This window comes from Salvia miltiorrhiza, chromosome 7 (assembly GCF_028751815.1).
Source record: "Salvia miltiorrhiza cultivar Shanhuang (shh) chromosome 7, IMPLAD_Smil_shh, whole genome shotgun sequence".
NCBI lineage: Eukaryota > Viridiplantae > Streptophyta > Magnoliopsida > Lamiales > Lamiaceae > Salvia > Salvia miltiorrhiza.
Window position 1 is genome coordinate 8,922,287 of NC_080393.1, and position 16,074 is coordinate 8,938,360.

Consider the following 16,074-nt stretch of genomic DNA (forward strand, 5'->3'; position numbering starts at 1 on the left):
TAACCATATAGGTGTGGTGTGATTTTATTCATTGTTCAAATAATTAGTCCAACGTACTCTGTTTTACGAGACCAGCAATTTTCAGTTGTATTATGTCACAGCCCGCCCTAACTAGGGATAGTTAGGCCGAGTGATCCACGACTAGGGATGGGGTTAAAGAAGAAGGGGAAGAAAAGGGGCGTTATTTATAGCCGTAAAACTTACTCATCTTAATAAAACTCGTCATTTTTATTCATTAATACTCAATTGAAAACAGTCTATGAAAGACAGCATAAAATTTAATTAATATCATTAATCAAGTTATACATCATATGAAACCATTCTCTTAAGACTCAAAGTATGACATAACATACTATAACATCAACAACATCTTGCAGCGGAAAGTAGCTAGACATATGTATGAAGACATATTCTAGACAGGTTAACTATTTATTAACAACCCTGGAGACTCCGCTCATTGCAGCACCATCATCACATCAGCTCAACCTGCACATTTAGAAAACATATGCAGGGCTGAGTACATAAGCACTCAGTGGGCACGTATGCCTAGGTATAAAAATACATGCTTCAAAACTGTAAATTGTCATGCCATCATAATCAGTACAGCAAGGGAGTTTTTTCGCTAAAAATGCCCAAGCTTACTAAGTTCATTTGTGATTCTTAAAGTTCGTCTGATCAGACTAAGTTCTTTTGTAATCTATCATATCTGAAACTGTGTGCCGGAGAGGTGGCCACCTCTCACGGTCACTTGACCGGCCAACCCGCTAGATGACTCACGGTCACTGGTGTACACTAGCCCTGGCAGGATAGCTATCAACTGCTCAGGACCCGAATTCGATTGCATCATTGGCAAAGCCAAAGCAGATAGATATCATACTAAAATTTAAACATTTTATGGCAAGACAATACTTGAAATAACTTTAACTCAAATATTTTGTAACGAAATAACTTGCTCAAATGTAACATTAAACTCATTTGATAGATATATATAAAACTAAAATTAACAGTTAAATCATCTCATGCATTCATTCGTATAAGAGGCCTACGACACGCAGGGGATCTCTATATACGTATAGTAAAAGTAATGCCCACCTCGTTGTGTCTCTGTATCAATGAGTAACGTCACTCTCTCCCTCAAGTCGTTACTTCCCAAAAGGACCTTCATCGTTATGAAGAATTGGTGAGAAGTTATAAAAGAAACCTCGATTAATAATCTAATTTCTTTTATGAAACATTAGTATCTCTAATGTTCATCTCTCTTGATTGTTAATCAATATAACAATTATTATCTCTCGTCATTACTCATTAATTATAACATCCTTATGTTATAATTAGCAGCGCTTCAATTAAAAGAAATATTAACACATCGAAAAGTCCACTTTCTTAGCAGATCTATTCGCTCTCATCTCGTCTAATTAACCAATTAGAAAGTTAAACTTTCCATTAGGCATGTATTTGAGTCACGGGTCAACAAGAATCGACTATGCTCAAATTCTAATTTCACTAAAAATTTTGGCATGACCTATTCACATATCATGTCAGCCACGAGATTTCAACGCGTGAATCTCACTACGTGAACTCGTCTCTCGACTCAAAACTTAACATCTTGACATCTTTTCAACGCAACCCAAAAAATTCAAAATCATCAAAACTCTTTATCAGTAAACTATCATTTATACTCGACACCAATTGTTCGAGTGTCAGATACCAACATTTATGTGCGTTAATCATAACTCTCACAACTCACACCATTTAGTCATATCGTATCATCCATCAAAACAAATATAATCAAGTTATTTTCTAGAAAGTTTTGCTGTTTTTGTGTCATCTTTAAAACTTCATAACAACCAACTCAATCATCATAAACTCTCATACCAATTGATCTCAAAAACTTCATGAAGTGTAGTTCACTCTAAAAATGGTAGTTAACCAAAAAGGTTAAAGGTTTTTGGAGATATTGCTCTTTTAGTGCAGGCTGTCAAAGATTGACAGTTTCTGCCAATTTTGTTTAGGCCATTAGAAACCAAGGCAAACCTTAATAAAATTCCATCAAATTTAATCATCCAAAACTAAAGGTATCCTTGAAGATTTGGTTAAAATTTCACAAGAGAAAACGTTCATATGATCTGCCAAATAAACAATGAAACTCATACACTTTTACTGTTGGACAAATATGACAGCAGAACAGGGCATTTTTGAAATAATAAACTGCTCTGTTTCAGAGGTCATAAAAATCGAAATGTTATGTTTTTAGAAAAGTATTGAAGTCTAGTTTCGTTTAAAAAAAACGGTGATGCAAAATCCTTCATGGATTAATAGATATAAACGTTTTTGTGAAGTCTACCAATAGTTGACAGATTCTGTCAAGGATTTTTCAAAATATCTTTAAAATAGCAAACATCATCCAAAAGACATGAAATTTTGCAGCAACGAAATACACATATCATAGATAAACATACTAAAATTTCAGAGCCATCAAGCAATGAAAACTCATCGAAACATAAGCTTGAAACTGCTGTAAAATTTTGACAGAATTCCAGTTTTAATTTCGTTCAACAATTATCATCCATAAATTGTAAATCAATTAGCATGCTCATGTGATATCGTAGAACACATATACGCAATAATATTCATTATGCAACGTCTCAAACTTCACGAATTTAAATAATCATACTCTAAAAATTTATACAATTTTCGTGCTTGGAAAAATACGAATTTAATATATATCGATTCTAGCATACCCCTAAGCACAAATATCAAGTCAAAACGATCAAACAAAAATCGAAAGACAAGCTAATATGTGAAAAACGGGGCTGCCCTCATGGGTTTCATAGCTACGGTTCGTTCCGTTCTTACTCCCTTCATTAAACATGCTCAACATCTACCCAAGAACAACATACTAAAATTTCACGACGATCCGACGTCGTTTCAAAATAAAGTCGAGAATCGACGTTTTTCGACGTCGACGAAAATCGAAAAGAAAACCATTAAAACGTAGGTAGAGATCTTACCTACTTAGATACGTGATCGAAAAGATGATCGACGCTCGTCTCGGTGCTCAAATCGGAGGTCAAAAGCTCCAACACCAAAGAAAATGGTGTTATGCGTGAAGTGTGTGTGTGTTTTAGGTGTTAGTGTGTGTGTTGTGGCTGATATCAACGTGATATAGTGTGAGTGAGTGGGTTTGGGCGGTTGGGGGGTGGTTAGGGGTAGGGTAGGTTAGATATTTAGTCGTTAAATATCTCGTCTCGTCTCGTTTTAACGACTAACTACCCATACTCTTCGTTACTCGCCCTCTCAACCTCTACTCACTTTCATTACACTCGTAATTCTATATAAATATAGAAAATACAAGCTCGTTCTCGAAATTCTGATAAACGATATCTACACGTTTATCGAGAAATCCCGATTCACTATTCACTCGTCGTCAAAAAAAAATAAAAACTTTCATTATTGGACTCGTATCGAAAAACTAAGAATATTTCTCGACGACGTGCACATAAGATTTTGAAAGTCGACAAAAAGACGAAATAGCAGTATTTTACTATTCATCGTCAAAAAGTCAAAATTTTGAAAAACGTCTTAACGGACTCAGATCTCACTTCCGAGTTCATCATTCTCATTCAAATAATTATCTCGAATTATTCAAATACTCAAACTCAAATACGGATATAAAATCTCACATCATTCTCACATCATCGAAAGAACATCTCAACATCTTAAAAAAAATAACAAGAAAACTTCATATAACTCCTCATCTCTTTACAAAGTAAATCAAACAAGGGATCTAAACCTTAATTACTCAAACTCAAGAAATTAAACACGTCATCAAAAGCCCGGGTATTACATATTAATGATTGCTATTGTAAAATTTGATTACTACATACTATTGTAAAAACATTTGTTAAAGGCATAAAATTATCTTATTTCTGTTTGTCCCATTTAAGGTTAAAAAGTTTAGAGGGGTGCTAACAAAAATTTCCTCCATCACGAATAGTGAATAGATTATTGAAGAGGAATTTCGCGCGAGTCAGAAATAAATAGCTAATTTGGCACTTACACAATCTTGTTATATTTGCTTGCCAATATATAATACTCCTTTCATCAACGATATCGTGAAAATCTTGTTATATTTGCTTGCGAACTTTTTGGTGCCAATATATAATACTCCTTTCATCCACGATATCGTTTTCAATTTATGGACGATACGAATATTTAAAAATTGGTGAATAATAATTAATAATAATGAGTATTGTTATAAATGGAGTTTGAGTCTCGTTATTATTGTGAATGGAGTTTGTGTGCTCTATTGATATAAATGAAAGTGAAAATGATATTGTAGACGAACCAAAATAGCAAAAGTGAAAACGATATCGTGGACGGATGAAGTATTATATAATAATATAGGAGTTAAATACTATTTTAGATAATTTTATATTAGATGGAATCGTCAGTGTCATAATTTAATGTGTACCACTCTTAATTTCTCTATTTTATAATTATTTGCTATAAAAATAAATAATATTATTATATAATAAACTCTAATTAATATTTATCGCTAAAAATTGAAATTAAAAAAATTATATATCCTAACTTTGAAGAAAAATTAATTAAAAACTATAACAAATTAAGAGTGGAACACAATACACACTAAATTACAGGACATGAGATCCCATCTGATTTCCTATAGCAAAAGAAAAGTTCATATGTGAAAATAAAAAATTGGAAATAGTGACATTTTTTTATGTTATGAATTAATTTAATCTTAATATATGTTTTTAAAAATAATTTTAAAAATGATTATTACTGTTTAAATACACTAACTTTCCTCTAATTTCGAATTTTAATATGAACTTTCAATTTTTTATTAAAATATATGAACTTTAATATTTACTCAATTTTTGACACCGACACCTATTTCGACTAAATAAAATTTGAGGTGACATATATGAAGATGATTATGACTCATTGGCGACATTTTAGTACAACGGCGTATTAAAGTACTTGTCCTCCATGAGATCGAATCATCTTTAAGATATGTTCCGTCAGATTTAATTTAGAGAAAATAAAGATCTATATTAAAAATTGAATAAGTGCTAAAATTATGTATTTTAATAAAAAAATAAAAATTAATGTATTTTTACAGTAATAACACTTTAAATAAACAAACCACCCCCAAAACTTTTTCATCCCTGTACAGCCATCTTCTCCCCCTTCCCCCAATTTTCGTAGGTCCCGTCCCCCACCACCTGTACAACCCCCAAATCACCACCTATATGCAGTTTTATGATTTAATATATGAAGATCTTTCAATCTCACATATATGCAATCTGTATAAAATTCTTCCTCCACATTCTGTTAATCTCTCACCATCATTTCATCCTACTTTTGAGGATTAAAAAAAAAAAAAATCTCCCACCCTTGTTCTCCCTAAAAGAGTTTTTTATTTTTTTATTTTTTATTTTTTATTTTTATTATTATTATTATTTTTTTTTAACTTATCACAAACTCCTTAATTTTTATCCTTATTTTATCAAATTATTTACAATTTTACCATATGATCCATTATAAATCCGTTACTTTCTTTTTATTTAGCTAGTACTCCCTCTGTCCCATTATTATTGGTCTATTTATTTTGGGCACAAATATTTAGGAAAATAAGATTATTGTGTAAAAGTATGTGAGACCACATTGTTTATATTGTAAAATCATTACCAAAAATAGAAACAAGTCAATATTAATGGATTCCAAAAAAAAAAAAAAAAAAAAGGTCAACAATAATGGGACAGATGAAGTATAACACTACTATAAAAATTGGGTCCTTCTTCCACTCATAATACATTCACATAATATTTATTAAAATTTGTGTCACCAATAATCATGCATACTCTTATGGGACGGAAGGAGTATTAAAAATCCATTTATAGTTTAAAAAATATAAAAAATCTCAACCATCTATATAATATATAAAAATGCAGTTTAACGGCTATTTTTTCCAATCAAATTTTAAAAAACAAATTTCCTATTTTTTAGCAAGCATGTTTTCGTTCCACTACACTTTTTTACTATTTTTCTATTTCTTTATTTTTTTTAATCTTTTCTCTACTTTCTAAAAATTGTATAATTTAACTCATGATAAAATATTTAAATAAATATCAAATTATGGATCATGATAAGAGCTTTAATTTAATATATATATATATATATATATATATATATAGGAAGAGGTTCTAATAAAAACCTCTGTTAAAATGAGAACTAGGAACCTAATCTTAACCTTTTAAATATTAGATCTAATGGTTAGGATTTGGTCAACAAAAGAAACTGTGCATCTATTATATTTTATTGTGCACTTAAAAAATATGCAATTTATACAATTGAAACCAACAATGCAAAATACTAAAGCAAATCGAAATTGTGCATCTATGCAATTGAAACTGTGCATCTATGCAATCGAAATTGTGCATCTGTAGTTTAATCTCAGCCCTTTATTTTATTTAAATCAATGACTTTAAATTGGTTCCTAGTTTTCATCTTAAGAGGGGTTTCTATGTTAACCCTACCCTATATATATATATATATATATATATATATATATATAGATTTTAAATAAAAATGTTATAAAATTAAAGTCAAAAGACTCAAAATAATTTTTTTTATCACTCTTATTAGTTATGGATATATGTATTTTTTACGTTTTTCTCTATCTTTTACGTTTTAGTTTATTTTATTTTTTGTACTTTTTATATTTTGCTTTTATTTAATTATATAAAAAAGACAACTCTAATATTTCCCCGTACATGAAACATCTTCTTCAAAGTAGTGGACATTGGTTCTACGAAAACTTAATTATATATTTGGTGAATGGATAAGGGATTCCACGGTTAGAAAAAATTGTAAAGTGAGTTTATGTTGGTCCATTAGTGATGATATATGTAAATATGTGAGAATTTTAAGGATAATAGTTATTGAATTATGTCCAAAAAATGTGTAGGAAATATTTTATGAACGAACGAAAGAGGAAAATTAGTCAGTCCCCCAATTTAATATTCTTTTCTATTTTTAAAAGAAAATACTCCACACAACTCTATTAAAATATGGGGTCCTCACTTCATTTTTATCACTTTTACATATATAAAGTGTGATCCTTGTTTCAATCATAATATTTAATTATTTTATTAAAATTCTTGTTGTTTTTAAATGATAGTACTAAATTAGGGGAGGGTGGGAGTAGTAAAAAGTCATAAGTTAAGTTGAGGCATTTTGTTTTAGCCCCCGAGTTAAATAGATTAATAAATTTCCAAGTTGTAGAAGAGGGACAGCGCACGTATATAAGACTTTCTATACCTAAATTAATTAAGATAGATGAGTTTTAAGGCTATCTCAATAGGCTATCGCCTACGAAAAATGAAAAAATCAAAAAAAATGAAAAAACTGTGATTCTCAAATTTGATTACTAGTCATCCGAAGAGAAATATATTGTCCCTCACTAATTGAGACAGGCATCTGCAACTGAGATATTATCCTGGTTTTCTAGGTGTTTTCTTTTTCCCTTTTATGCATGGAATGAAATCTACACTCAAAAAAGGAAACTAAACTTGAATAATACAATTATTTTTAATCCCATGATTTTCTTAAAAAACTAAAAGAAAAGGAGAAATGGAGATCACCAACAGCTTCCGAAGAACTTCTTCGGCATGGAGGAGCAGTCGGCTGGAGATGTTTTCTCAGTCGTCGCGAGACGAAGACGACGAAGAAGCTCTGAAATGGGCAGCGCTGGAGAAACTCCCGACGTTCGACCGTTTGAGGAAAGGAATCTTGGTGGGATCGCAGGGCGCATCCAACGAGGTCGACGTAGCTGACATCGGCTTCCAGGAGAGGGCGAAGCTCATCGACAGGCTTGTTAAAGTTGTGGAGGAAGACAATGAGAAGTTCTTGATGAAGTTCAAGAACAGAGTAGACAGGTACATTGTTTTTCTTTATACTCTATGTTCAGTTGTCTAATTATCTTGTCTTCTTATTGCAGAGTGGGGATTGATCTGCCAACAATTGAAGTTAGATTCGAGAATATTAAGATAGAAGCAGAAGCTTATGTCGGCAGCAGAGCTCTGCCTACTTTCCTCAACTTCTTCATCAATATTGGAGAGGTATATATATATGCCATTTCAAGTGGCTCTTTGAAGGAAAACTTCGAGTGTAACGCCTTTTTTTTTTTCTTCGTGTTGAAGGACTTGTTGAACTATCTTCACATTCTTCCCAGCAAAAAGAGGTCCTTGACCATCCTGGACAACATCAGTGGAGTCTTGAAGCCTAGCCGGTATTCATTAATTTATCAGTTTTTTTTTTAATTTGTGAAAGTTTGTTCATACTTGATTCATGATTCATCTATTGTGCAGTATGACGCTTCTTTTAGGCCCTCCGAGTTCTGGAAAGACGACGCTGTTGTTGGCTTTGGCTGGGATGCTTGATCCTTCTTTAAAGGTGCTAACATATATAAATACAATCTAACTAGAGTGAATTTATTTCTAATGGTGATTCATGATGAGCAGTATTCAGGAAGAGTGACATATAATGGGCATGGGATGAAAGAATTTGTGCCTCAAAGAACTGCAGCATATATAAGTCAGAATGATGTCCACATGGGAGAAATGACAGTGAGGGAGACATTAGCATTCTCTGCAAGATGTCAAGGAGTAGGAAGCAGTCATGGTTCGTCCCCTTTTCTAATGTACATCGTATACACGTTGATGATGTCATATTATACACGTGGTTTAAAATAGATGATCAAGTGGCATGACGTATATATGTCAAAACTTGTGCAGAAATGCTGGCGGAATTGTCAAGAAGAGAGAAGGAGGCCAATATTAAGCCTGATCCGGATTTGGATTTTTACATGAAAGTAGGATTCTTTTTATGAATATTAATGTGAAAAACATACTATTTTGTTTGTGCAAATTATACTGAAGTTGTAATCATGTAGGCAGCAGCTACAGAGGGCCAAGAAGCAAGTATTGTCACAGATTATATTATTAAGGTAATTATACATGAAAATAATTTAAGGACTTATTTCATTTACTCTAAGATTTGATCTATCTAGAGAGACTAATATGTTTTCTTGAAACTCCTGATTTCCCCTGTTTTAAAAAATACTAGGGTTGTTTTCTTTCGGTTATAGAATAGATAGAATGATAAAAATAATATAGTCTTACCGGCTGTGTTACTTTCTTTCCTTTTTTGATTTTGTTTCGTTCTTTCTTTTGGCGCGAGCTAACGGCGACGGCGTCTAACCGGCCGTATAGCTCTTTACTCTCGGCAATCTGGCTGACGGCGTCTCACCGGCCTTTTGCCTCTGCTCTGTTTTTCGAGGGGTGAGAGCCGGGTTGGTTTCGGGACGATGGTTAGGCCGGAGTTTCGGAAACTTTCCCTTTCGCTCTCTCCCTATTTTTTCTGTTGTTGTTTTTCTCCCCTTTCTAGACGGGTACTCTTTTTCCTTTTTACGGTTTTTCCCTCTGGATTTTCCGTAAAAAGGTTTTAACGAGGCTCGGCCCTTAGTCTGCTTTCTTGTGCTTTCAAGGGTTCCTTGGGTTTTTTTCTTTTTCTTTTTTAATAAATTTGCATTTTAATAAAAATAATATAGTCCAAATCTTCAAATACTCAATAGTATGTATTGTCAATTTATTGTTTCTAGAATTTTGGTGATACTTTAAGAGAAGATAACATTCTTGTAAGAAACTACAAATGATAAAAAAAGAATAATATCTTGAAAAAAAAACTCAAACTGAGATGTATCATATTCATAGATTAAGTTAAACATGATGATTTGTTTTGCAGATATTGGGATTAGATGTTTGTGCTGATACTCTTGTAGGAGATGCCATGATCAGGGGAATTTCTGGTGGGCAAAAAAAACGTGTTACAACAGGTTGTTTTTTTTTTGGCATATGCAGACAATATTTTATTGCAAAAATATTGGAGCGGTCGTACTGTTCAGACATAATAAAAAAAGTGAATTATTTTACTCTTATTATCTCTAATTATTACTACATTGAAAGGGTAAAAAGATTTCATAGATGATAAGGAAATGGGAGGTTTGACAACCTTTTACTTTTACAATAGAATTGTGAAGTATGACACTTGTTAATGGACAAAATTCATGCAGGGGAGATGCTGGTGGGACCGGCAAAGGCGCTATTCATGGACGAGATATCGACGGGGTTGGACAGCTCGACGACTTATCAAGTGGTGAATTCAATCAGACAATCCATCCATATTCTGAAAGGGACAATCTTGATGTCACTCCTGCAGCCTGAACCCGAAACCTACGATCTTTTCGACGACATCATTCTCATATCCGAAGGTCATCTTGTCTACCAAGGCCCCCGTCCCCACGTTCTCGAATTCTTTGAATCCATGGGCTTCAAATGTCCCGACCGCAAAGGAGTCGCCGATTTCTTGCAAGAAGTAGGCCCCAAAACACTTTCTAAAGCGCTTAGGCAGACAATCCAAAACTAACTTTCTGCGTCTGCCCTGATTGCAGGTGACGTCAAAGAAAGACCAGCAACAGTACTGGGCAGATAATGAGAAGCCGTACAGATACGTCACGGTGAGAGAGTTCGCGGAGGCATTCAAATCATTTCACGTGGGTTTGCAGTTGGCATCGGATCTCGCCACCCCTTACGACAAGAGCAAGAGCCACCCAGCAGCGCTCACAACCAAAAACTACGGCGTCAGTAAGAGGGAGCTGCTTAAAGCCTGCGCCTCGCGGGAGACTCTCTTGATGAAGAGGAACTCTTTTCTCTACATATTTAAGCTCCTCCAAGTTACTATCCCTCTCCCTCTCTCCTCTCTCTATTTGTGAAATGTGTTGATTTTGATAGTACCCTTTTTTTTTCTTCTTGTTTCTCAGCTTAGCACAATGGCTGTGATCGCGATGACATTGTACATTCGTCCCAGAATGGACAAAGACAACACAACGGATGGGAGAATATTTGCGGGGTCTTTGTTCTACGCCATCACCACCGTCACGTTTAACGGAATGGCTGAGCTCGCCTTGACCATCCAGAAGCTTCCCGTCTTCTACAAGCAGCGGAATTTCCACTTCTTTCCAGCGTGGACATATTCGCTTCCGTTGTGGCTAGTTAGTGTCCCTGTCAGCGTTTTTGAAGTCCTTGCATTTACTGTCCTCACTTACTATGAAATCGGATATGATCCCAACGTCGGAAGGTACGACGTCAATTTTTCGCCAATAACATTGTTGAAGTCACCTTTTAACCTTAAATATGTGTGGCAGATTTGTGAAGTATTATCTGGTGCTATTGGCCCAAATGCAAGCTGCATCGTCGATGTTCAAGGTGATCGGGGCAGTTGGGAGGAACATGATCATCGCCAACACGTTCGGCTTCTTCGTGCTGCTCCTGATGTTCGCCCTCAGCGGCTTTGTCCTTGCACGGAGTACATAATGAACAATGTTGCTTCTTCTTTTTTTCAAATAGAAAAGAGATTGAGATTTTCTTTTCATGGTTATGTAGAGAGTGTGAAGAAGTGGTGGCTGTGGGGATACTATTCATCGCCTATGATGTACGGAGACAATGCGATCATTGTGAACGAGTTCAGAGGCCACAGTTGGAAACATGTATGTTTTACTTGGTCATGATTCTGGTGGGTTTTAATTGGAATGTGGGTGATGCTTGAGCTAGTTTTTGCTCTCGATAGGATTCTCCTGAGGCGAATACAACACGTTCTTTGGGAGTCGAGGTTATAGAGACCATCGGCTACTTCCCGGGCTCGTACTGGTATTGGATTGGATTAGGTTCATTGATAGGGATGATACTATTGTTCAATGTCTTGTCCACTCTTGCTCTCACCTATCTCAACGGTGAGTTCTGATCATGCCCTAATTTGATAATATTTGCTAGATGGAAGAATTTTGGGTAACATATTGTTAATTATGTGGTTGCAGCTTTGGGAAAACATCAAGCTATGATAAGTGAAGATGATAATGAGGCATCAACTGGTCAGTTTAACATTGTAGAATGTAAAATGATTCCATAGCTCAAGTTTTATATGATGTGTGTTATGTTTTAACTTCTCAAATTCGACTTAAAATGATGCAGAGAGAGAGGATAATATAAGGCAGAGAAATGTGGTTCTTCCCTTCGAACCACACTCCATAGCATTTGATAATGTCAAGTACTCTGTAGACATGCCACAGGTAGTAGCTTCAAATTGAATATGTATGATAAATTGGATCAAATTTTATAAAGCAAGACTATTTTATAATAGGTAAAGATACAACAAGTTTGAAAAAAACGCAGGAAATGAAGAGGCAAGGGGTAAGTGAGGATAGACTGGTGCTCCTGCAGGAGGTAAGTGGAGCTTTCAGGCCAGGCGTCCTGACTGCTCTAATGGGCGTTAGTGGCGCCGGGAAAACTACGCTTATGGACGTGTTGGCAGGCCGGAAAACAGGTGGCTATATTGAGGGAAACATCACCATCTCCGGCTATCCCAAACGGCAAGAGACATTTGCTCGGATTTCTGGATACTGCGAGCAGACAGACATCCATTCCCCTTGTGTCACGGTCTACGAGTCCCTGCTATTCTCGGCTTGGCTGCGTTTGCCCCAAGACGTGGATACCGTGACAAGAAAGGTTATAACATTGGCTGATCCACCACATATTTTGACTTGTAATTCTTGAGATACTAAGCCTTATTTTTGGCAGGCTTTTGTGGAGAACGTGATGGAATTGGTTGAGCTTACTACTTTGAGGGACGGGCTGGTGGGGTTGCCCGGTGTGAGTGGTCTATCGACAGAGCAGCGAAAGAGGTTGACCATAGCCGTGGAGTTGGTGGCGAATCCTTCAATCATATTCATGGATGAGCCCACTTCCGGGTTGGATGCGAGGGCTGCTCAGATTGTGATGAGGACGGTTAGGAACACGGTCGACACGGGCAGGACTGTGGTTTGCACAATTCATCAACCCAGCATTGACATCTTTGAAGCTTTTGATGAGGCGAGAACACTTAATCTTTTCAACTTTTACTCTATTTTTTTTGGTATTTTCTTGATTGTTAGAAAGTTTGAGGGAAAATTTTGCAGTTGTTCTTGATGAAGAGAGGTGGGCAAGAGATATATGTGGGACCTATTGGTAGACAATCCTCCCAGTTGATCCAGTATTTTGAGGTGCACAAAATCCTAGTAAATTTATTTCCTTCTTAATTAATTTATTATTATAACTGATATAAAAAGTACGTGTTCATAACAAAATTTAATAGTAATTTATAAGGAAAGTAGTCATGAAGTGCAATTGAAACAAATTTTGATTTGGTTATTATATATATCCCTTGTGCATATATGATGTATGGCCCACAATATAATTTTGAGCTATTTAATAATCTATTTTAATTTGCATTCAATTTTTAGTATAAATATATTGAGTTGGTTTTGAGGTAGCTTTTAAAATTCAGGCAATTCAAGGAGTGACGAAAATCAGGGCTGGCTACAATCCGGCGGCGTGGATGCTTGAGGTGTCATCTTCAGCTCAAGAAATGACGTTGGGCGTCGATTTCGCTGAGCTTTACAAAAATTCTGAACTTTATAGGTAAGTTTCTTATCACATTCACATTCACGCTGCAAATTTAACTACACACAATTTTAAGATGTTTGAATTCAGGAGAAACAAAGCTTTGATAAGTGAGCTGAGCACGCCCCGTCCGGGTACAGACGACCTTCACTTTATAACGCAGTTTGCTCAGCCATTCTGGACACAGTGTGTGGCCTGCCTCTGGAAGCAACACTGGTCCTACTGGCGGAACCCTCTCTACTCCGCCGTCAGGATCATCTACACCGCCTTCCTCGCCATCATCTTCGGATCCATGTTCTGGGATCTTGGCGGAAAAATGTAAGCAAACATCCAGTCCCCACCAATCTAATCTTTTCAATTTTTTGAATATGTGAGTCTACAATTTTAGGGATACTACACTGCACATTTTCAACGCCATGGGCTCTATGTATGCTGCCGTTTTCTTCCTGGGAGTCCAACTAGCGTCGTCCGTGCAACCGGTGGTGGCAGTAGAGCGAACAGTCTTCTATCGCGAAAGGGCCGCGGGGCTGTACTCCGCTCTCCCCTATGCATTCGGACAGGTGCATCATTCAAAACATTTGTAACACACACACATGTATATATATGAAGCGCTTCAAATTGGTTGTGGTGTTTATTGCATATAATAAATAATTTTCAATCCTTAAATCTTCAAGATTTACAGTAGATTCATCGTTTTGCAGGCTGTCATAGAAATACCATACTGTTTCATCCAGGCGATTGTGTATGGAACCATAGTGTATGCGATGATCGGGTTTGATTGGACAACTAAGAAGTACTTTTGGTATATATACTTCATGTTCTTTACGCTCATCTACTTCACCTACTACGGCATGATGGCGGTGGCACTCACGCCTAACGAGAACATTGCCAACATCGTCTCTTACTCATTCTACGCGCTTTGGAACCTCTTCTCTGGGTTCATCATCCCAAGACCCGTGAGTCCTACTAATGCCTTCATAATACAATCTAATTAATCAAATAATGTTATCTCAACTTATCATTTCAAACTTATTTTATATATCTTAGGTGTGTATAATAACATTTTTACCTTTTGGTTTTTAAATGGTTTTTTTTTTTTTGGCAACAGAGAACACCAGGGTGGTGGAGATGGTACCACTGGGCGAACCCTGTGGCTTGGACATTGTACGGTCTAATCGTGTCGCAGTATGGCGATGAGACAGATGTGTTGGAGGATGCAAATGTAACGGTCCGACGTTTCCTAAGGAGTTACTTTGGGTTCAGACACGAGTTTATCGGTGCCGTGGCTGCGATGGTTGCTGGATTTGGAATTGTTTTTGGTGTGATATTTGCGTTTGCTATAAAAGCGTTTAATTTCCAGAAAAGGTAGCTAGTTAATTTGACTCTTGTATGCCGTTAATATATACATACTATGTGTATATCGAACTACATATCATTAGTATTTTAGTATACAGAAAATTCCACAAGGGTTAGAATTCAAGTTCTATGTAGATTAAGGATTTCAAGAATTAAATGTATCATCGACTAGTTAAATCAAATGAAGATATTTTATGTAGAACTTGTGATCAAATGTCTTCAATTCTAATCCTTTATTAATTAATTGAAGGAGAAACATGTTATCAATTAAACTGTATTTTGTTATTTTGAAAATGAGTTTGATAGGTTTTGATATAAGAAGTAATTAGGTTAGAAAATACAAAATGAACAAATTGTAAAAGAATGTGTAACAAATATTTTCTTTTAGAGATATATGAGGTGTTTGGACCCTTAACCTAACCACTTTGTGATTTATTAGATTATTCTTTATGGTTTTTATTTTTTGTCACGTTACGTCTGCCACACTTACATATCTTCCTTAACTCAAACTTCCTTCACTACGGTACTTTTTCTCGATTTATGGACCTTATTGTCATAATACTTACTTTCTTCATAATTATATATATAGGGGTGCACTCCAGTGAGATTGCTATTTTCATGAGATCATAAGTACAATAAATAAGACAATATATAGTTTTGAATAAGGCAGTATGTACTAGTGATCAATAACGATATTAAAAAAAATTGGTAAAATTTTTGCTCCCTCCAGGATTCGAACCCTGGTAAAAAATTTCCCCCTCTAGATAAATATCAGTCATAGGATACATGAAATCAAAATTAAAAAACCAATCAATTTTAATTTAAGATCTCACCACATATAGGAGATCTTATTGGAGCGCTCCCCCCCTCTCCCCCCCCCCTCCACACACACACACACACACACACACACACACACATATATATATATATATATATATATAGGGGAGCGTTCAATGGAGACCACTCCCCTATATAGAGAATGAAGACCAAATCTGGTTCCTTGATCTAACTTAATCTAATGGTGGTAATTTAATTGATTAAATTTATTAATTTTCATTTATTTTATAATCAAAAGGTTAAGCATGTCATTTTCTATTTAACCCTAATCTCACTCACTCTCTCTCATTCACGCTCTCTC

General features: G+C 35.3%; 1 protein-coding gene and 1 long non-coding RNA gene across 2 annotated transcripts; one reads left to right on the plus strand and one right to left on the minus strand.

Annotated features, from left to right (window-relative positions):
- Positions 1-265: 265 nt before the first annotated feature.
- On the minus strand, positions 266-3,153 carry LOC130992354 (uncharacterized). Its single transcript, XR_009091276.1, has 3 exons — positions 3,012-3,153; positions 1,093-1,159; positions 266-486 (listed from the first exon to the last, which is right to left on the minus strand). It is a non-coding gene; the product is annotated as an uncharacterized LOC130992354 (long non-coding RNA).
- A 4,231-nt stretch (positions 3,154-7,384) lies between these two features.
- LOC130992355 (pleiotropic drug resistance protein 1-like) lies at positions 7,385-15,138 on the plus strand. The gene is made up of 24 exons (XM_057916957.1): positions 7,385-7,964; positions 8,027-8,147; positions 8,229-8,317; positions 8,397-8,481; positions 8,550-8,709; positions 8,823-8,899; positions 8,981-9,034; positions 9,832-9,922; positions 10,160-10,461; positions 10,538-10,819; positions 10,907-11,223; positions 11,291-11,451; positions 11,529-11,632; positions 11,713-11,875; positions 11,960-12,013; positions 12,114-12,211; positions 12,315-12,647; positions 12,720-13,010; positions 13,097-13,180; positions 13,465-13,598; positions 13,671-13,898; positions 13,969-14,140; positions 14,282-14,536; positions 14,689-15,138. The coding sequence occupies exons 1-24, from the start codon at positions 7,660-7,662 to the stop codon at positions 14,947-14,949; spliced, it is 4,221 nt and encodes a 1,406-aa protein (XP_057772940.1). The 5' UTR covers positions 7,385-7,659; the 3' UTR covers positions 14,950-15,138.
- Positions 15,139-16,074: the final 936 nt, after the last annotated feature.